This window comes from Eulemur rufifrons, chromosome 29, assembly GCF_041146395.1.
Source record: "Eulemur rufifrons isolate Redbay chromosome 29, OSU_ERuf_1, whole genome shotgun sequence".
NCBI classification, from domain to species: Eukaryota; Metazoa; Chordata; class Mammalia; order Primates; family Lemuridae; genus Eulemur; species Eulemur rufifrons.
In genome coordinates, this window is record NC_091011.1 from 70977890 (window position 1) to 71000399 (window position 22510).

The following is a 22510-nucleotide window of genomic DNA, read 5'->3' on the forward strand; positions in this document are numbered from 1 at the left end:
CCATTGAAATAAACTTGAACTGACAATAGCCAGATGATGTAAAATTGAAACCGAAATTCTATCCTTGGCCCATCCCATGTTCTTCCCCGTAGGTATTAGAGGAATCCTAGGAGAGTTAGTGTTTTCATTCTATGTGAACTGTAATATTTGGGCAAAACAGGGCATATAAATTTCTTGCTGCCAGGAGAAAGCAATTACCAGTGTGGAGAAGATAGTGGGCAATAAATAAACAGAACTATGCTAGATAGTGAGTGAGTTTAAAGATTTATTTAGAATGACTTAGCTTATAGAAAACAGACCTTTGTATTTATCATATGCTTTCGTTCAAGCTTGATATGGGAACTGTGGTCTTTTCTTAACAGAAAGGCTAATTATGTCACCAAGCCATTTTTTGGTACGTTATTTTTAAATAAATAAATTGAGTTACGCTATATTGTGCAACTAAAAACAAAAAGAAAACTAGTCACACACAGCAAAACAAATAGCACTTCGAAAATGCAGTATACCTGTGTCAACATTAGGTATACTAACGTTCCCCGTATTGTGTCTGGGTAGGAGATGTATAGGCACTGCAAGCTGGGTGTTATCCCCATCTTGCTGATGAGAAAAATAAGCTCACTTGGTGCTAAGAAACTTCACTGTCCCTAGATGTCAACCCAGATCTGTCTGCTTGCAAAGGTGGCGGTGCTCTTGACTTCTACCATGATGAGCCCTTTCATATAGATAGATAGATAGATAGATATTAGATAGGAGCTTACCTTATAGTTGTTTTAACTCTGAGGCATTCTTCGGGATGCAATAATAATTCTTAAAGTTCCTGGCTGGGCACAGTGGCTCATGCATGCAATCCTAGCACTTTGGGAGGCCGAGGCAGGAGGATCACCCGAAGCCAGGAGTTCAAGGATGCAGTGAGCTATGATTGCGCCACTGCACTCTAGCCTGGGCAACAGAGTGAGACCCTGTCTCTAAAAAAATGAAGATAAAAATAAAGTTCCTCATACCATGTCTGTCAGCGAACCTATTCTCTGAAACTTACGGAAAATTACAAAGTAGGACTCTAAGTTGTGGTTTATGTGAGATTAGCAATTATTATCTTGATATCATTATAGAATTCAAGTGCAGTATATTAAAATCTATTAGATTAAATTATTTTGGGGGAAACTTCTCTAAATGTCATTGAGTCAGAGTCACTTTTTTTTTAGACACCAGCAACACTTTAAATAATTGCAGAATCAAACCCCCAATGGGAAGAAGTACTTTTGCCTCAAAAGGCAATTAGAAAATAGGAAAAGAAATCAAAGTCTGATGAAAATGGAACTCTTCCTTACTTGAGGAAATACACATGAAAAATACATCTAATGAATTCCCTGTTTTTGTGGAAGATACTTTTAAAATATAAAAATGTATAAAGAATAATATATAAAAACATAGCTGTACTACCTAGAATTACAAATAAATAATACACAGTGATAAATTAATAATAACTAGTTTGAATTTTTGCATTTTTGTTCACCTTCTTTTCTTAAAAGAAACAAAACAATGTGGATAAAGCTATGGCCTCCATGTGACTACCACTCACACCATTCGCCTCCCTGAAGCACCAGCAAGTTTGCTTTTTCAGTTTGTTTTCATTCATTTCCATTATATATGCCTATAAACTATACATCATATTGTTTTGTATACATTTTTAAATTTAATTACATAGGATCATACTATGGAGGTATTTCTCTACAGTGTGCTCCAGAACTGCTTGATTTTGGTGACTTGTATATGCAGTTGATCTCAGCCTTATGTATTGATTTTATTGTTCTAACTGTTGGTTCTAAGTGTCCTCTGCTCTCACTTCTGTGAATTGCCTTTAAGAATAACAGTGATTTTCCACTTCTTATGAAAATATAAAATTATTGATTATCTTTTATATCATGGGTAGGGATCAGTCTTAATGAACTTTGTATCCTGATGCCTGGCATACAGCAAGGATTTTATATTAACATTTACCGAATGAATGCTTCTTTTGGATATGGGATGAGGAAAAATAAAACTGCTTGAGTTTTGTCCACATTAAGATGTCTTAAGTGCTAGCCCATTTGTTTTTTCTGCTGAATAGCATTTTGTCATATAAATATACCCCCTTGTATCTATTCAGTCCAGTGTTTATGATGGTATTTCCTCATCCTGTAGTGAATATCTCAGTGTGTGACTCCTCAGAGACATGTGTGAATGGTCCCTGGGGGATTTTGCTGGAAGATGCAGAGCTGGGTTGTAGGGTAGTCCTTTTTCTACAGTCTGCCAACCCAGCTATGTGTAAAAGATGGTGTTTTTAAAATATAATACTATGAAATTCCTTTTAGGAAGACTCTTTGTTTTTTTAATTTTATTCCTATTATCCAGGGGTTGGTAAACTAAAGCCTGTGGGCCAAATCTGATCTCCTGCCTGTTTTTGTAAATAAAGTTTTATGGGGACACAGCCTTGCGCATTCATTTATGTATTGTCCCTGGCTGCTTTCCAGCTACAGTGTCAGCACTGAGTAATTGCAACAGAGACCAGATGGCTTGAAAAGCCCAAATATTTACTGTTTGGCCCTTTACAGACAATGTTTGCTGTCCCCTGTAATAATAGTATTACCTACTATATTATCACTCTATTTAATTCTTTTTTGTTTTACTTTCTAAATTACCTAATATTCAGCCACATAAACAAATAAGATGATTTCAGAATATGAAATGGAAAGTGGTGATATGAGCGGGGTGGGTGGTGACATTAGGTAGGGTGGCAGAGAGAGTCTCAGAAAATGCCATAGGAGCTGAGACCCAGGAGCTAAGGAAACCAGAGCTCGGAGAGGTTAAGTGATTTATACAAAATCACGCAGGTAGTACATGGCAGAGGTTGGATTTCAACTCAGGAATAACTCCAAATGTAGGGCTCTTTCCTCTAGAATACATCTATCTTCTTAAATTCATGTAAACACAATGCAAAGCAGATATGTGAGTATTGTATGAGAAGCATAAGCAAAATGATTTAGTTCTGGCCTTGGCAGCCCAGAGACTGAGGTTCTGATGTGTTGAAATTTGGACTCAGTACTGATGGCTGGGTTTGAATCATAGTCCCAGCACTAACCTTGGCCGAATCACTTACATTTGCAGCCTTCATTGGTTTTTGGTGGGGCAGGGGTGGGAGGGAGCTCGTCTGTAAAGTGAGGAGGGTGTTTGGGTGATCTCCACGGGCTCTTCTGGCTCTCACTTGCTATGATGCTGTGACTTTAGGAGGTGGCATTTGATCTGGGCTTTGGAGGGTGGGGTGATTTTGACAGGCTGCCTTGTAAATGAGGGGAAAAGGTATTCCAGGTGGTGAAAACAGTTTGAGCAAAAACACAGTGGCTAGTAACTATAGAAAGGATTCTGGGAATGGTGTATAATAGTCTGGTCTGATGGGGCTAGAATTTAATCCTGTAGAAGACAGGAGAGTCAGGAGGAATCTGGCACTGAGCTGAGAGACAGCCTTGAGCTGAGTTATTCCTAGGAGCTGAGATTTTTTTTCCCTGGAATTACAGAATATGAAAGGTCCTTGGTCCTTTCTTTAGTATCCCTGGCCTCTCTATATATAAATAGTTCCAGTGACGGAGACTTCTAGACCATCTATTTTATTTTCTGCCAGTTCTACATGTAAGAAAATTCTTCTGTACATTGAGTTAAAACTTATAGGTTTTACCCCTATACCTTTCCCAAGGTGTAGATAATGGAAGATTATGAATGGTAGAGGAACATGTTCAAGGATATGTAACCCAAGGGCCTGACATAGACCTGTGGCAGCACACATACAGTATGTAGCCCAGAGGAATAGAACTTCACAAAGTATTGTAGTCATGAAGTATGTATTGAGCACCTATCACAGGTCAATTACTGACCAAGAATACAACAATAAGACTGAGTTCCTGCCCTCACACTCTTCCCAGACTCATGGGGAAGATGGATCAGTAGACTGTTGTGACAAGGACTCTGGTGGTTCAGGTCAGGAGCACTTAACCTGCAGATGGAGGGTAAGAGGTCAGGAGTTGGGGGCAGGAAAGGATTCTTGGAAGTTGAGGAGCTGGCCAGATTGACCAAGAAGGGAGAGCACTCCAGGGAGCAGGACCATGGAGACAGAACAATGAGTGAATGGCTTGTCTAAGGAACTGAAAGCTTTTCTATGGCAGGTGTGTGGTGTGTGTAAAGTGCCAGAAATGAGGCTGGAGCAGTGGACAATGACTTGTCACGAGGGGCTGTGTTTGCCATGCTAAGGATTTTACATAATATCCTGAATTTGATGAGAAGCCAGTATCCTTAAAAATAGTCTCCTTCCTCCCCAGTTTTTAGAATGTACTTATACTCCTTTTAAAAATATTAGAACATATAGAAAATATGAAGGAAGAAATAAAAACACCATTACTCTCACCAACCAGAAATAACCGCTGTTAAAACATTTTAATATATTTCTAACCAAGTGTGTTTCTATGCATGGGTACATAAGAAAAGCATGATTGTATTGCAAAATATACTTTGCATCACGCTCTTTAGTGTAACATTGTGTGCCAGCATTTCCTAGGCTATGCCTTTAAAACTTTTTTGAGAACTTAACTTTTACTGACTACATATAATCACCCCAAAGATGGCTGTATCTTATTATACTTAAATGTCTCATAATGGGTTAAATTTTAAGTTGCTTGCATGTTTTTACTAACATAAATAATGTTGTGATACACAGCTTTGTAAATTTGTATTCACATCTGACCATTTCCTTGGGATAGGTCTAGCCATGTCAGTGGTTGCCTTTTAGCAGGGACATGTGTGTTTAAAAAGCCTTTATGACAGCATTGTGAAGGGTGGATTGGAAAGAGGTGATCCGGAGGCAAACAGACCAATGTGGATGTTATTCGAACAATTTAGACAAAGTAGGAGGCCCTAAGCTAAGTTACTGGCAGCAGGTCAGACAAAAAAGAAGATGGTAATGATTCTGAAGGTGTTTGTTTACACAACAGAGCTTTCTGTGAACTTGATGAAAGATATCAGCATTTTTTACATATTAATTCAGAGGTTACAGGAGCCTCTAAAGTGGCTGTAGTGGTAGGGAGAAGTAGGTGAAGTAGGGGGTTAATGGTACTCTTCTCTGAGATAGCAAATACCAAGGAGGAAGAACAAGTTTGAAGGGTTGGCCTGGGAAGGGGGAAGTTATAACACTGGCTCAGGATTAGGTGTGTTGCCTTTAAGGACACTGAGGTAAAACTGTCTGGAAGATAGTTTGTAAATTGAACTGATAGCTCAGGAGAGAGGTCGAGCAGGATGTTAGGGTGTGGGAGCCATCCCCATAAAGATGGTGGTGCTGAGAACCTGGACATGAAAGCAGTGCTAGAGATCAGGGTGTTCATGGTAAGAGGATGTGGAACATAAGCTGGGAGATGACAAGGGGAAACTAGAGAAGGAGCTAGGAGATAGCATGAGAACCAGAAGAGAGTGGTGTTGAGGAAGCCAAGACAGGCAAGAGTTTCAAGGAAAAAGTCATCAAACTGTCAAATGGTGCAGAGGTCAAGCAAGAAAAGGGCTGGAGGGCATCCACGGAGGAATCTAAGCCACCTGTAAACGTGGGATGTGCAGATCCCGAAGAATTGCAGGGAGGCAGGCCAGACCACAGTGGAGCAGCGAGGGGCACACAGAGTCCAGGGAGCGTGTTCATGGGCTTTTTTCTAAGACAGCTTGTTTGAGAGGCTGGAGAGGGCAATGGAGGCAGCAGAGGGCTCACTTTTTCTTCTTGTTTATATTAAATAAGGAAAGCTAGATTTCCTAATCATCACATGACTTCAGTTACCTCTCCAACATTTGCTTTTCAGCATGCTTAAAGTCTTTTTGTTGGTGATTATTTTTTTGGACACGGTATACTCTATCTAAGCTTCCAATGAAAGCACTGCTGCTCAAGCTCCTCACATCTTACTTCAAATTCTGTTTGAACCAGTTGAGACTTCCATGTCTGTGCATGTGGTCTCCTTGGGTTTTAGTAAGACTCAGTTTTTAAGCTTCAGCAACTAATATTTGGAATTGCAGTTTTAAAATTACAGAATATAGCTTGTGTCCTTGAAGTTTGATTGTTACCTGAAGAATTGGTCGAAAACAATAAATGTTTAAATTTTGCAGTTTAGAGAATGTCTTTATTGTGTTGCCAAATGCTGAATGACAGAGAGCTTTAATTCTAACAAGCTTTAATTAGAAAGAGAAAAAAAAAATCAAAGTGTGATGTCAACCAGATATCAAAATGAACCAGAACAAGAAACACTTTTATTGGTTACAGAACATCAACAATGTGTGGTATAGTCTTATTCACTTCCTTCACCAACAATGAAAATACTGCAGGCCTCTCTAGGGGTTTGGACCAGCAGTCTTATTGAACACATAACCTTTTTGATAGTTGTTTTTCACTGGTAATATGACGCTCTTTGGGGTTGCAGAAAATTATTTATTTTTAAAGGTATGCTAAATGATTCTTGGCTTTAAAAAATAAAACAGTATGATAAATGTTCCTAATGAAGGAAGAAGTGGATAGTCAATGTACTGGTTTCTTGCTTAGCAATGAATTAGCCTATTTTTGAGTATTTCTTTCAGCATGATTGCTTTAAAGCATCAAAAACAGTTATCACTTTTTAAAGCTTATTATGTTATACAGAAAACATTTATCTGGGTATGAGATTAGAGGGGAATATATATATATATGATTGTACTTTATAAAGAACCTGGTTATCTTTCTTTTAAGATGAGATTTTGCCTTTCTCCAAGATAAAAATTTTACTTTGCGATTCTTGGTCCTTTCTTCTTTCTCTTTGCTTTCCAGTGAAGTTCAGTATTATGTATTTTAACTCTCTTTGGACCTGTCTTCTTCCCCATATGGTCTAGGACCTTTGAACCATCTTTTTAATCATTTTTTCACTGCTATAGCCAACTTTCTTGCCTCTTGACTTTTATTGAACCCGATTCAACCTGCCCAGGCTCAACCTGACCATTTGACATCTTGCTACCATCGCTGGGCTGGTGACCACTGCTAGATGAAACTTGACAACCATGGCTGTTGTAGCCTCTGTAACTTCATGGTCTTTAATTTAGTAGGCCCTCAAGATGGCCTTATCAATCCTTTTTTTTTTCCCCCCCTAAGCCGTCCCCCTCTTTGTGGCTGTTCTACATTTTCACTCCTTCTTTAAACTTCCTCCCTGCGACCTGCTCCCTCAGTCTCAGAAGATGATCTTAACTCTTGTTTTATGGAGGCCACCGGCCAGGATTTCGTGAACTTCCTTCTTTACTACCACTCTCATCACTACTTACAAATTTTCTCTTAACCCCTATCACCTTCTAGCCACTTTCCTACTTTTTCTCTTTAACTTCGTGGCCAGGCTGCTCTAGGGTAGTGCCCACTTGCTCACCCTGCTACTCTGTGGCTTCCATCCAAACTGCTCTCCACAAGGTTACCAGGGACCTAACTTGTAAAGCCTGTGAACATTTTTCAACCAGCACCTTGTTTGGTCTCTCTGTGGTATTTTGTCTTTATTGAACATCCTCACCTTTTAGGAAAACTTCTCTCTTTTGGATTTTATCCCACCTTATCAGAAAAAAAAAGTGTTTAATGATTTAAAAAGTAAAAATTGGTGCGAAAGCTTATAGTCCAATATTAAACTTTTAAGAATTATATTACACTTTTGTATAAATATATAATTTTGTATTAATTATACTTTAAAAAATATTTACTTCTTAAAATGCTTGACTGTAATAGTTATTTCACTATGTATATGCATTAATATGCCAAACATGTTGTATCCATGAAGTATATAAAATAAAAACATAAGAAATATATGTAATATATTAATTATTGCTTGGTTTCTTCTTTCCTAGTTAATGAAGGAGTTCCCCCTTCTGAGCATGTTCAATATCCATGAAAACCTTTTAGAAGCCCTTCTGGAACTACAAGCATATGCTGATGTTCAGGCAGTCTTAGCAAAGTACGATGGTAAGTCCTTGGGCATTTTTATTTACTTCCTCCCTTCTTGATGTATTCCCATGATTACATTGGAAGGATCATTTCATATAGCACAGCACCTTGATATAATAACTACCCTCTTACAGTATCTTCAGCTGCAGTTTTATAATGGTGTTTGATAGAATCTTAGAATTTCATGGTTAGCAAGGACCAGAAATGTAACATGGCATGTGCACTGTTCCTCTCCTTCCCTCCCTACAGGCTGCCTTGTGCTCCCTGTCAGGCAGTTATGTAGACTCTGCTCCATCACCTCCGCGGTCAGGAACCACTGAGAACCTCGCAGGCAGCACCTACCCTGCTGGGACAGCACTGACTGTTAGAGCCATGACCCCACATCAGTCCACTGTGACCACTGCCTGTGGGTCTTGTTGACCCTTTGTAACAATATAGAACAGCTAGTCACCCTTGCCCATGTGACAGCACAGTAAATATTTGAAGATAAAATCATGTCGCCTTGATCCCAGGTCTTCTCATTAGCAGAGTATCCCCAATTCTTTACATGGCAGGCTTTGAAATCCCTTCACCATTCTGGTTATTCACCCATGAACTTATTCCATTTTGCTTGTTTCTAATAAGCCAGAAAAATAAACTGGCACATCCTAGAGATTTTAAAACTCTTCTGCTCATGCTCCCGTTATTCATGAATTCACTATTTGATTAATTGCACAAAAATTGTCTGCGTAATTACCTGCTTTGATATAGCTACTAAAATCTCTGCAAGATTGTATACTATTATGCCTTATTTCAATAAATATCTTCCTAAAATAAACCCTTTTGCTTGTAAAACAGATATTAGGGAGTGTCATTTATATTACATAATCACTTTTTGCTTTATAAAATATTCTTTCTTTAGTAAGCATTTTCAGTGTGTTTAAAAAATTATTCAGATCACAAATTTCTAGGAATTCATCAAGAGAGTAAACTATACCATTTGGTTTTATTTGTGACATACAATTCTTTATAAGGAATCTCTGAAATGGGTTGGAATTGTTATCCCTTACAGTTGGGGAAACTGAGGCATTGTGAGACTGTTTTGTTTTCTGGAAATTCTTGCTCAAATTGAAGCAAACTAAAAGCCCTCTGCCAGTGACGGCATCACTTTGCCTGTGCAAACGTGAGCACCCTGTGTAACAAGATACAGGGTACCCAGTATGGAACTGATTTTAGAAAGAGAGAAAAGTATTTGTGGAACACTTTAAAGTAAACAAAATAAAGACTGTTTGGCTTTCACATCAGCTCACTTTTTTTCTCTGTTTATATGCTGAAATCTCACTGTTCAGCTGAACAGTGGTCTAAGTTTGAGGGTCTAAGCTATGGGGCTACCTTGTAGGCAAAATGCTCATACATTGATGTTCTTTTAATACCAAAGGAACCCAGTCCTTTGGAACTGTGGGTTCAGGTGGCAGTGTACTTTTCCAAAGGCCACTCTGTAGCCACCGGTGCCATAGCAAGGTTCCAGTGTTCTTATCCCCAGTGCTGACCTGTACTCAATCTGATATATTAAGGCTTAAGAAATAAAAGTTTAATCAGTATAGCCTTTGGGATCACAAGTCTCCCAAGGCTCCTTTCATGAAGATCTCAGTTCATTATAGAAATCACCAGCCTTATGCTATAAGACTGATTGTAAAATAAAGCAATGAACTCATTTGGAGCTTTCCATTGCCCCCGTCTATCCCATTGCACAGCCTCTGTTCCACAACAACCGAAAGCTGATTTATGAGATTCTGATAACATATGTTCACATTATTTGTTACAACAGCCTGTCCCACCCTCCACTAAAACTTGGCTCACACTTTGAAAAATTCCTTTGTTGCAAATGGACAAACTCACCATACCAAGGCCCTTGTGTTGAGCTTTGTTTATGTTGTGTACCTGGCAACAGAGATGATGTTCTTGTTCATTATTCATGGAAAAAGAGCCTCATTAGTGGCAGGACACATACTGTTGCTGAGATGCCTCGTTAGGGGTTTTGAGTTCAGCGATTGTCAATAGAGTGCAGATGACCTAACCCCGACTGAATTCTGAAGGGAGTTTTGGCGCTGACTTGGCTCAGGCCTGTATCATTTACAGTAGAAATATAATGAAGTGGCTGCTGAAGTTACTGTTCTTGAGGGGTGAGCTGCAACCACTCAAGATTGTTGAAAAACATGCCTCTTGTTCCTCACTCCATACCATGAAGTGAGTTCTTTCAAGTTCATCCCTGCTGCTTTCCTGGAGACCTCTACTGAGCTGCTGACTCCTTATTTGGCCTTGGGCAAGGAAGTGGGTGCTTTAGAGGGCTTGGAGTATGGACAGCTGTTAGGGGCGCCCTGTTCTTCACTCTCATTCTGATGTCATCATTCTAATCCATGAATGAGATGCTGGAGACAGCACTTTGAATCCCAGCCTCTCCATCCCTCTTAGTGAAGCCACACCCAAGCAGCAGGATTATATATTATCTTTGCTAATTGGAATGCTCTGGTTGGGTAGCTGTTTCTTGGATGGTTTCTGGTACAGCAGTCCTTCCTTTATTATATTTGCTAGGTGGCTGAATTTTCTTAGTAGTGTGTTGGGAAGCAACACAATGGGATTAGTGCTGCTTTTCTGACTTTTGCAAAAAGGATTTAGAAAAATGGCAAGGCACTGGGAGGAAAAAAGAACATCTTTTAGGGGAAAGGAGAGAGGCAAAATGTATTCGTCTTGGCTCATTCTTCTACACTATTAAAAAAAAATGGCTTTGAGTTTGAAAATCAGTGGTATTCACAAACTCCTCATACAGTGAAGTACTTTGGAAACCCTGGGTCTCTACAAGGATTACCAGTTTATTGGTCACACCTTATAGTCTGCAGTCTAATTTTGGTTTTGCTGTTGAGATAACCTCTCATGTTTTATTATTCCAGCCTTTAGTCTGAAATGCTGTCTTGCCATCCTCAAGAGTTTTCATTCTCTTTTATTTTCAATTTGTTAATCAACATATGGGTTATCATTTTTTGTCCAGGTGGTTGGGTCTTGTTCTGTCATATCCTTCACACAATAACTAAAATAACAGCAGCAGCAACAGTTAGCATGTATTGAGTTCTTGTAACGTGTCAGTGTCGGACATGATTGTCACCACAAGCATATTCGGTGGATACTATTGTTAGCCCCATTTTACACCTGTGGTAACTGGTGCAGAAAGAAGTAACTTGCTCACAGGAAGAGCCTAAGATATCAAAGTTTAGCCATGTAGCTGTTATGTTATGAGAGAAAAGTGATCCACTGAGAACAGCTTTGTTAAATATGATGTGAATTCTGCCAGGAAAGGAAAGCCAGCATAAAAACCGAGGTGGTCTGACTCCAGGGCTATGCTTTTAACCATCACACTTACCCTCTGTCTGCTGTTGGCAATATTTATTTACATTGTTTTTATAAATGCCATTGCTCTTGTTGTTGTTGTTATTAGCCAGAATTTATTGGGAATCTACCACGTGCCACACATGTTATACACATTAGCTGTATCCTCACAATAACCTTGCAAGGATGTAGTTATTCCATTTTAGCAGATGCAGAAACTGAGGCTTTGTGAGTTTAAGTAACTTGCAAGACCACATTCCTAAAAAAACTACAGAGCTGGGATTCAAATCCAGGTCCAGCTGGCTCTAAAGCCCATGTGTTTTCCATAAATGTAAGCCTCGCTAAAGTGACGTGCGTGTTCAGCCTCTCTCAGAGGCGAAGGCATGAATTAGGTGGGCTGGAGCCATAGTGCAGAATTTCAGTGATGCCAAATTGTCTTTTAAGATTCCTTTCTAATCATTCTTTAAGAACAGAGTATATCTATATTTGCTTGTATTTCTGAAGCTATCTTCCAAATATGGCTTTCCATCTTCAGTCAGCTTGTACCTGATTTCTTTAATCACAAAGGGGATTTGATGTAAGGTGTTCATTTGAGTTTTATCATTGTTTTTTGTTCAGTCATACATTTGCTATAAAGACAGCAGAAGTCTTGAGAACCTTCTTTTAGAAGCCATTGCAAAAGTTTTTACAAGCTTTAGATTGCCTTTCAAAGACGTTTCTAGGCCACCTCGGTTGAAAACTTAAGTCTCAAAGATTAGGGTGATAATGTGGAAAAGAATTGAAGTGTTTCTTATTCATTATCATTTGTACATTTCAGTTTTTGAAGAATCTCATAGAGCAAGCAAATGTGAAGCTGAGTGCTCTAAGGTACCTTTGGGAGCATCTAGTTCTGCCTGTGTCTGGTCAGTGATCCCTGGGGACACCAAAAGGCAGCCGGGGGTGGCAGTGAAGAGGTGGGTCAGGTCGTAGCTCTGCCTCTCACAAGCTCAGTGGCCTCAAGCAACTTGCTTAACATTCTAAACTTTGATTTCTTTCTTTGGAAATCGAATCAAGGCTTAGAAAGGCCAAATTGCCCAAGATCACACAGCTGTTAATTTGTTATGAGGACTAAAGTAGTTCAGTCCATGTTTAGACAGTGTTTAGAACAGTGTGGGACACACAGTAAGAGCTCTATTGCTATTAGCTGTTATAAAGAGCCAAGATTGCCACTCCTAAACTTCACCACTGTTCTCGCTCAATCTTGTTCAAATAGAAAACCATGAAATAAGAGAATAAGAGCCAGGTCTTGTGCCCTGCAAAAGGACAGCATTATAGCTTGTTATTAAAATTAATTATGGATCTGGTAGGAAACATATATAGAGATTTGATAAGAAGTGAAATTCCTAGTTTTATCTAAACTTTTGGAAAGCTGTAAAAAGAAACGCCAGGGATTTTCACTCCTGATCAAAGGACAAATTGTTTCTTTGGGTTCATAGCAACTTCAGCCTCTGAACTATTTGTACGAACAGAAATACGAATCCAAGCTCTTTTGGATATTTATTCCATTAAGTCATTTAGTGATTGCCCTAAATTTGGGGGCAGAAACTTCCCTGTTCTTCCCTTCTTTTCCAAAAGACCAGGGACAGCTGTTCTTTTTTATAGTCACTAACGTTATATAAATGCAACAACTGTATCAACTGATGCCATCAAGCCCATCCTAAATTAGCATTATCATCTGCCATCTGGTAACATACAGAGGGTATGCTTTCTAGAGCAGGACATTGGAGGAAATATTTTCATCTAAGTAGACTGAAAACAGAAGTTCTAAAGACAGTCATTAGGGAATCATTCTATGTTGAGACTATTCAGAGAATAAGCGTTTGCTGATATTGTATTGCAGAATCAGCATGTAGTTATAAATAAGAATTTCGTAAACCTTGTTCATTGCCCAAGGCCTTATAACCAGCAAAAGTTATTCAGCTATCATCACAGTTCCTTTGAAATGGTCACTATATATCCTGTCCTTTGGTTAGGCTGTTTTCCATTTATGTTTGAGGAGAAAGCAAGAATAGGAGGGATTCGAGATGTGTGGAGGACCAGGGAGGAAAATCTGTATTTGTCAGCACTTCATGTCAGGCTGTCCAGACGTCTAAAACAGTGCTTTTCAGTCACTTACGTGTATAGATGTGAATTTTGATGCCACAAGCACAAGCAGCTTCCAAAAACACCCACCACAGAATTAGGCTGCATTTGTCAAAGAAAGTTTGAAGTGCTGTCAGTTTCTAGCGACAGACTGTAAGCCTAGGCCTGTGAACACAGGTCACTGAGAGATGATGGCCCTGCGTAGTTTTGCTGGGGATGCCCTGTTGATTTGGACACCAGGAGATGGATCTGCCAAGAGGACTAGGCCTTTGAGGTTACTTTAAACAAATGATAGACTGTCAGGGGATGGGCTATACAAGCAATGAGCAGGAGTGCTGATAGTAGATGCCATTTCAATGAGGACTGTACATATGCGAAACTTCTATCTTTGATGTTAGAAGACCTTTTATGAATGCATATATCTGTAATTCACATGCTTGGCAGATGCACAAACCCTCTAAATTTATGTCCTCTTTAGTAATCCTTATTGCCCAGTTATCATAATTTACCAAGGTAACATCACTCCCCAGCCAGCCATTACTGTCACGGAAACTTCTGTATTTGGCTCCAGGGCACCAGCCACAGAAGGGCCCTCTGATACAGATCTTCTAGGGTGATCCAGCCCAAAAGTTGCAAATAACATCTGGTGTTTGGCTTTATGGCATAAGATGAATTTTTCTGGGTGTAGTTGAATGTGTGTCGCCTGCCCCCGCTTCTCAAAATTACTAAGGTCATGTAGAATTTCCTGATTGAATCATTGAACTCCCAGGTGGCACATTTTTTTGAGATTCTTGTATATCAATCCCTTTTATATCTTCAGTGAAATTTTCCCCTTTGGTTGAAAGGGGGCCTTGGATTGGCTTTTTGAAGGTGGGGCAAAAAGACCTCACACGGTCTGGAACCGACAAGAGCAACAAAAATCTAAGGACAGAATTCTATATTTCTGTTGTTTTCTTTGTACCATATAAAGAACAAGAGTAAACTGAGAAATTTTATTGAGGACAGCATCACATAGTGGGACAGTAGTAACACATCACAATCTACAAAGGGTTACGAAGGAGAAATGGACTGCTTTTTTGTTTGTTTTCCATTTTTTTGTTTGTTGGGTTGGTTCATGGCTCCAAAAGCATCTCTGAAGACCACATGCATTGGATTAATGGGAGCTTCAAGTATAAATATATTTGGTGGAGATGATATCACTTTGTTGCCTGACCAAGAAAAGGGATACTTGGTACTTCATAATCTTAAAGGATTACAGACAATAATTAGGTTAATTTTTTTCAAATTATTTCAGCAGAGATCTATAACGTCCTTATTATGCTGAAGATACTAACTTTTAGGCACTTCTGGATTCAGAAATAAATATAATCTGTTCTATGTCACCAGATAGTTTTCAATCTAGTGGAGAAAGACGTTAAAAAACGCAGTAAGTCTAAGCGGATGAATCACTGCCCAGTGAATCTGTTTGAAACACGCTGTGGGGGATGCAGAGAAAGAAAGCCTCTGAGAGCAAGCGTGTGTCCTCCTGACTCGAACCCCTGTGTACTAGGGTAGTCATTCGGAACGCCTGGGATCAGTGAGTGAATCAGGAGATGGAGACGCCGCTGTAACACAGTGTTCTCGTGTTTATCTGCTGACTGCTACCTTTGAAAATATTTCAGAATCGTAGATATGAGAATTGACCCTTAAATAACCGGTTTCATGCATAAGAGCAGTAATGATCCTTTTTAAACTACACCTCAATTATTATCATTCTGGGTAGGTGAAAAAAAAGAAATTAGGTCAAAAAGATTATCATCAAAAATTGTTCTGTCCTGTCTAAAGATTTGCCCCTGGGTTTTCTCAGGCCCATCTATTTGACAGTTTTTCTCATAAATACAGAAATTTCCTCCAAGATTATTAGACGTAAATTTTTTCTATTATGAGCCATTTATGACTTTTGAAAATTCGAGTCATTCTCCCTAAGATGACCTTTTCTTTCAGCAGCATCATTCCAATAAAGGGTCCTTAAGGAGCCAGAAGAGGTGTGGTTTGCCTTCCTTGTGTCTGGCCAAATGTTCTACTTTTCTTCAACCTTGTTTCAGCTTTTACTTTACTTTTTTCTTCCTGCCCTATGTTTCAAATAGATATTTAGATTAGAGCAACAATACAATGTCATGCATTCTGCTGGAATGCTATCAGCAAAGATACATGCAGTGCACATGTTGAGAAATAACAAGTTTCTCACTCCCTCTTAGAACATCCATCAACATTGATCACTTTTGGCTTCCAAGAGCTAAATAAGACATAAATGCGTGCAAAATGAAGGAAGAGAGATTTGAGATGTTAGTACATTAATTTTAGGATTTTACTCAGAAAATACTAACTTGAGATATCAAGAGATTTGAGATGTTAGTACATTAGTTTTAGGATTTTACTCAGAAAATACTGACTGCCAACTATATTTCAGACAATGTTTTGTGCTGTGGATGCAAAGTGATGAAGAAACAGAACTTTTACTCCTAAAGCAAACCATGTGCTTAGGACAGGGGAGTAAGAGAAGACAGTTGCTGTAAAGTGTAAAGACTGTCACAGACTTTAGCCCAAGGTGGAAGGGACACCACACCCAGCAAGCGAGAGTGAGGGAAGCTTTCCTGGTAGAGGTGTTGTCTGAACTGACCCAGACAGTGAAGGTGCTTGAGGCAAGCAGAGCATATTGAAAGGTTCAGGGGCACAATGAACAGGGCATGTGTGACAATCTCCCTGTATCCCACAGAGCAGACAGACAGAGGAGGGATGCAGTGAAGGGCAGCAGATGTGTGGGGTGAGCTAGGGAGGGGCCAGACCTCTAAGCTGTTTGCACTGAGCTTGGATTCCTGGACGTAGTTCCAGCAGAAGAAGGGCTTTAATCTGGCCCAGAGTGAAGAGAGTGGCACGATGGGTTCACATCCTACCTTTTTTTGACATGAGGTGGTTGAGAGCTGAAAATACAATGTAAAAGCACTCCTATGTGGAAGAGAGTGGAATGCCACAAAAAGTGCTGCTGTAGTGAGTTTTTTAAGAGATGGGGTCTCACTATGTTGCCCAGTCTGGTCTCAAACTCCTGGCCCCAAACAGTCCTCCTGTCTCAGTCTCCCAAGTCACTGGGATTGTAGGGATGAGCCACTATACCCAGTTCATGATAATGGTGATTTCAGACACTGCAGTGAAGCACCATTCTATTCTGTAGGGAGACATTTGTAAGGTTTTCCAAATACTAGTATAAAAGAGTTAGTAGGGCCAGGTGTGGTGGCTCACACCCTAGCACTTTGGTAGGCCAAGGTAGGAGGATTGCTTGAGGTCAGGAGTTTGAGATCAGCCTAAGCAACATAGCAAGACCCTATCTCTACAAAAAATAGAAAACTTAGCCAGGCGTGGTGGTGTATACCTGAGGTCCCAGCTACTCGGGGCTGAGGCAGGAGGATCATTTGAACCTAGCAGTTTGAGGTTGCAGTGAGTTATGATCATGCCACTGCCTGGGCAACAAAGCAAGACCCTGGCTCTAAGTAAATAAGTAAGTAAGTATGTAAGTAGAATTTGAGTTTTCTTTCTAAATCACCAAATCAGAAGCTTTTTTGTCTCCTAGGGGAGCAAAAATTCCTATTTTAAACTATAACCACTTAATTTCATTTGCTCTCTTGTGATCTCTTAACTACAGGAAGTTGAGGCCTATGTAGACCCAGCATAACCCTCAGATAATCTTGCAGGGGAACATAACTAAGACACGATGAAGAGCCTACCAGGACTCATGTAACCCCTCAACACCTACCTACTTGTGCTGAGTCGTAACAATGACATGAGGAGAAAAATGTGGAATAGGGGAACAGGTGGAGTGTCCACCTCTATATTAAAGGTTGTGAGTTTGGAGACAGTGGAGTGCATGCTGTGAATGCCTGTATAAATCTCATTGGCTGAAATCAAAGCATCTGACAAATCCTTGCCTCACTGACACTTTAGTTACTACTGAAGTAGACAAAGCATGAGAGTAATACCCTGGATTTAATTCTTGCCAAAAAGGAAGAACCTTAAGAGGAGACCATGTTATCCTGAGCAATAATAAAAGAAAGGAACATTAGGCATAGACATGTTCCTTGAATCTAAAACCAAACAAAAACAACAGCAACAAAAAGCCAAAGCCATGCTCTTTTTTTTTTTTTTTTTTTTTAATTCAGAGGACAGGTAAATATGAACCCACAAATGGAGAGTCAATAAACATAACTTACTTTGTGCCGACACCCATTTGGCATAGGAGATATAGAGATAATTTCAAAGTGGAAAATGGTTCAAGAAGGATGGGGGACTTTAAAAGATGAAATTATAATTAGTCCCAATGGAAAAAAGTATAAAGAAAACATAAATGATTAAAGTATTTAAAGAGATCAGAATGACAAATAGCTAACTTAAGTATATACAAGTGTGAGGTATAAACCTGTAAGCAGGTTTTCAGGGTGGCTGAAGTTGAGAGGAAGCTAAAATCTCACACGTTAAAGGACTTAATGTGTGAAACTGTTTCTAAGCAAAACAGGGAAGAAAGTGAAAGAGAATGATGCTGGGGAACATAAAGGCAAGCACTGCACTGGCAGTTTGGGATGGTGACAAGGACATGGTATTGCAAGTTCAGTCCTGCCACTAATTAGTTGGATGGCTCTTAAGAATATCATTTAGCTTCTCTGGGCCTGTATCTCTTCATCTATAAAAGAAAAAGATTTGAGGTAGATGAACTTGGCAGTCTTTGTTGTTCAGTCTTTGCCTCTGTCTTATGGTGGTACTATTTGTAACGGAAAATATTGTATGAATAAGTTGATAAGAAGGTACAACTATTCATTCCTATTTTCTATATCCCTTTAAAGCTTTTTAATCTTTCTTTTTAGAATTTCAGCAAATAATTCCAGCAAAATTCTAGAAGAAACGATTATGTGGTTTATGAACACTTAGGAAAGAGGTGATTGAAGATCCATGCATTTACTAAGAAAGTTGTGCCAAAAAAACACAGACAGTGGATATAAAAATATTTGTAGTCTACATAACAGTACTTAAATGTTTATCTTATTAGTCTGAATGGCCATTTTTCTTCATGTTTTTGAATTATGGGAACACCATAAAATTTTTTATGTCTTTATTTAAGTAAAACATTTGATAATGTTTTTAATGCTATCGTTTTAGATAACATGCAGCAATGTGGATATAATACCTAACTAACAAATGGCTTCACATACGTCATTTCAAATAACTTGAGGGTGATCTCTAGTATCCTTTTCCCAGATTCGCTCCTTAACATTGCTGTGGTCAGCATTTTTTAAATCAGACTTTAGAGACAATATAGCATAGTTAAAAATCATGTGTTCTGGAGACAGCTCACATGATTTGTTCTAGCTTTCTGATATTGGCATAATTCCTATCCATTCTATGGCTCATTTTCCCCATTTATAAAACGGAGCTAACAGTCCTGTCTCGTAGAGTTGCTCTGAGGATTAAATAGGATAATTTGTTTAAGTGATCAACATCAGTGCCTGGTACTTAGTAAGCCCTTGGTAACAGGGAGCAGTAATTTGATGACGATAATGATCATTTAGGGAAGAAGGTATGGATGGAGCAAAGCTGTGGGTGGTAGCTCGAATTGGAAAGATGACTAATATGCTGGAATGATGTGCTGAAACCATTAAGATTTAATGGTTCAGATTTAATTTTAAGACTTAAAATTTAATGGAGTCAAATATGAAATCCTGCCTATAGGTTTTCAAAATTTCAAAAAAGAAAGTTCATGACTTACAAAAAAAGAGAGAAAAGACCTGATTTTGGTTGAAATCAATTTGAATAGAATCTACGGGGTTTTGTTGACTACACAATCACAGGAACAAACAAGGAGTCCCAGCTGCTCTACACCAGGGTCACTCTAGCTGGTCTTCAGAGAGGTATAATGGCCATAACTCCTCCAACTGCACATTTCCCCTGAGCTCTGGACTGGTTGGGTTTGGGACAGTTAAAGGATTATTTCCATTTCTAATCCTTATATATTGATATCACCCATGACCCAGTTACAAAAAGAGGTGAGAAGTTCTGAAGACTGTCATTTGAGGAACTGGAGGTATTTATCCTGGAAAAGATGGGTACAGAGGAGATATTTTAACCATCCTAATGTCTGAAAGATTTACTTGAAAAATAATCAGATTCTGTTTTGTTATGGAAGTTGCAAGTGGATTTTAGATAACGATTCCTAAAGAGAATGGAGTGGGACCGAATGATAAAAAGGCAAGTAAAATGTTATGGAGGAGGGCAGATTGTTAAGGGAAGACAGCTTCTGATGACCACAGGATTTTTCTAAAAAAAATTATTGAGGTATAAATATTACATGTATTAATAGTAACATGCACAAATCTTAAGTGTAGAGAAGGATGATTTTTCACTTGTGTGTACACCCAGGAGACTACCACCCAGATGAAAGAACTTTCTATCATTTCAGAAGGTTGCCTCATACCCCCTTCCAGCCAATGACTTCCCTCCAGCCCAGAAGTAACCGCTTCCCTGACTTCTATCAACATATATTAGTTTTGCAACCTTCATGCAACCACTCCCGAACACTGTTTAGCAGTTCCAATGAAGTTAAGCAAACATCTCTACCTTCTGATCCAGCAATTCTATTTCTAGTTGCATATCCAAGAGAAATGAGTTTTGGGTTTTTCTGAAAAAAGCTTACACAAGAATGGTCACAGGAGCTTTATTTATAATAGGACAAAGCTAGAAAACAATCTGAATATCCAGTAGCAAGAGAAGTATAAACATATGCTACAGCCACACAGTGAAATGCTACTCAGCAATGAAAAAGAACGAAGTACTGATATGTGCTACACAGAGATGAATCTCAGAGCCTTCATGCTGAGTGAAAGAAGCCAGACACAAAGGAGTACATACTCTCTGATTCCATTTGTACAAGTCCAAGATTAAAGATTTTAATGAAAGACTTTTGTGACAATTTGATTTTGTATGCCTAAGACGGTTGGGGAAATTTCTTCTCCTTTCAGAAAAGGACTTATATGAAACACAAGATGGCAAAAAAGTGGAAGAAAAATTAAATTAATGCCATCAGTTCAGCTTTGCTTAAATGAGAAACATTTATTTAACATTCCTTGTTTCTGCAGTGAGTAATGGAATTATGTGATATCTCATTTCCTTTCTTTTTGTTTCTTCCTTGGATTCTAATTCTTAAGAGGACTTCCTGGCAATAATGGTAGCTGAATGCCACTTACAAAAGACAGAAAGGCACTGCAGAGTGAAAGTTTGCTCTTACAAAATCAGACTAAAAATGATTTTGAGTCGCTTCCTCAAAATAAAATTTCTGAATAAATACAGGCAGTATTGGAAAGCAGATGACTTGTTATTCTCTGCTCAAAACTTCTGATACTATCATTTTCGTCACTACTGATGGCCACTTCATTCATCTTATCATTTTATCCAATTCCTTAGTGATAAAAGCTTAAAATCATAGTAGGCAGATGAAACTATAGAAAACAGATTAGTAGTCACCAGGGGACATGTATGAGGAAGGACAGGGAGGGTACAAATATAAAGGGGTGACACAAGGGAGTTCCTTAGCAGTAATGAAATAGTTGTGTTTCTTGATGGTTGTGGTGGCTACATGAATGCAGATATGGGATAAAATTACATAGACATGCACACTTGAATGCATGTAAAAATGGCAAAAAATGAATAAGGTCTGTAGTTTACTTAATAGTACTGAAGCAATGTCAATTTCTTTGTTTTTGTTTTTATACTCCCGTTATATAAGATGCCACCATTGGGGGAATCCACAGGACTCTATGTACTCGTTTTACAAATTCCTATAAGCCCATAATTATGTCAAAATATTAAGTATAAAAATTATAATAGGCAACAATAACCAAGCCTCAGCCCTTTTTGAGGGCCCGAGGGTGGGCAAGTGAACGAAGTAGTGCTCATGGGGTAAGCAGCCTATAGTAATTAGCTTTCTCCTTAAGATAGCGTTTGTGTTTTGTCTTAAAAGTGAACCAAAACACCAGCTCCTGCCTCTACTTTAGATTTTAGGCAGTTGTTAGATTAAAATATGGTTAAAGAGGTGACTGTCCTGTGGCAGGCACTCTGCAGATGGAACACACTAACTTTCACAGGGCATGTAAGTATATCTGATAGATGTGCAGGCTAACAACACTTTATATGATAAATTCTACCTTTGTCTGCCTTTTCAGTCTGTGTCTGTATTGCCTGTGAACTTGCTTCAGATAATTTATAGAACAGAATTCTTCCCTCTAGCATCATCATCTTTTAAAAATTCACTTATTACATGTATATCATAAGAAACTTTGAAAATACAGATAAACAGTAGAAAAGAATACCTATAATCCTGCCACCCAGAAGCAAACACTCTTGATACAGTATTTCCCCCATATCCTCAGGATACATTCTAAGAGCCCTGTTTTTTTCTATACTTACATACCTATGATAAACTTTAATTTGTAAGTTAAGAATAGTATGAGATTAACAACAACTAATAGAACAATTATATAATAACAACATAATTAATAAAAGTTATGTGAATGTGCCACCTTCTCATTCCACTTATCACACACACTGTGGCCATAACTTTTGCAGTTTGATGTGCAGCAGCAAAACTAGCACAAATTTCTTTTTCCTTGTTCGCAGTATCACTAGTAGATTCGTTCTTACCGTAGATCTTAGCAACGTCAGTGTACGATTTTTTCCCTTTCCTTACTAAGTTGAAAACTTTCACCTCTTCATTTAAAGGAAACACTTTATGGCTTCATTGTGGCATATATGAATTGCCAGCATCTCTGCTTTTGCACTTTGAGGCCATTATGAAGTAAAATAAGGGTGACTTGAACACAGGCACTATAATGTCACGACAGTCTGATAACCGAGATGGCTATTAAGTGACTAATGGGTGGGTAGAGTCTACAGCGTGGAGATGCTAGACAAAGGGGATGATTCACACCCCAGGCACGATTCACGTCATGCCACAAT

The 22510-nt window shown here is 38.8% G+C and overlaps 1 protein-coding gene across 11 annotated transcripts in view; it reads left to right on the top strand.

The window, feature by feature from the left end:
- Window positions 1-22510, top strand: part of ST7 (suppression of tumorigenicity 7) — a 235273-nt gene that overhangs the window by 172268 nt on the left and 40495 nt on the right. For all 11 annotated transcript variants that reach the window (XR_011231791.1, XM_069462489.1, XM_069462490.1 and 8 more), the window contains one exon: window positions 7903-8017. Coding sequence is in view for 10 of the 11 variants with exons in the window: in XM_069462489.1 (XP_069318590.1) it covers window positions 7903-8017 (115 nt within the window). In the remaining variant the exon portion in view is untranslated. The remainder of the gene's footprint in view (window positions 1-7902; window positions 8018-22510) is intronic.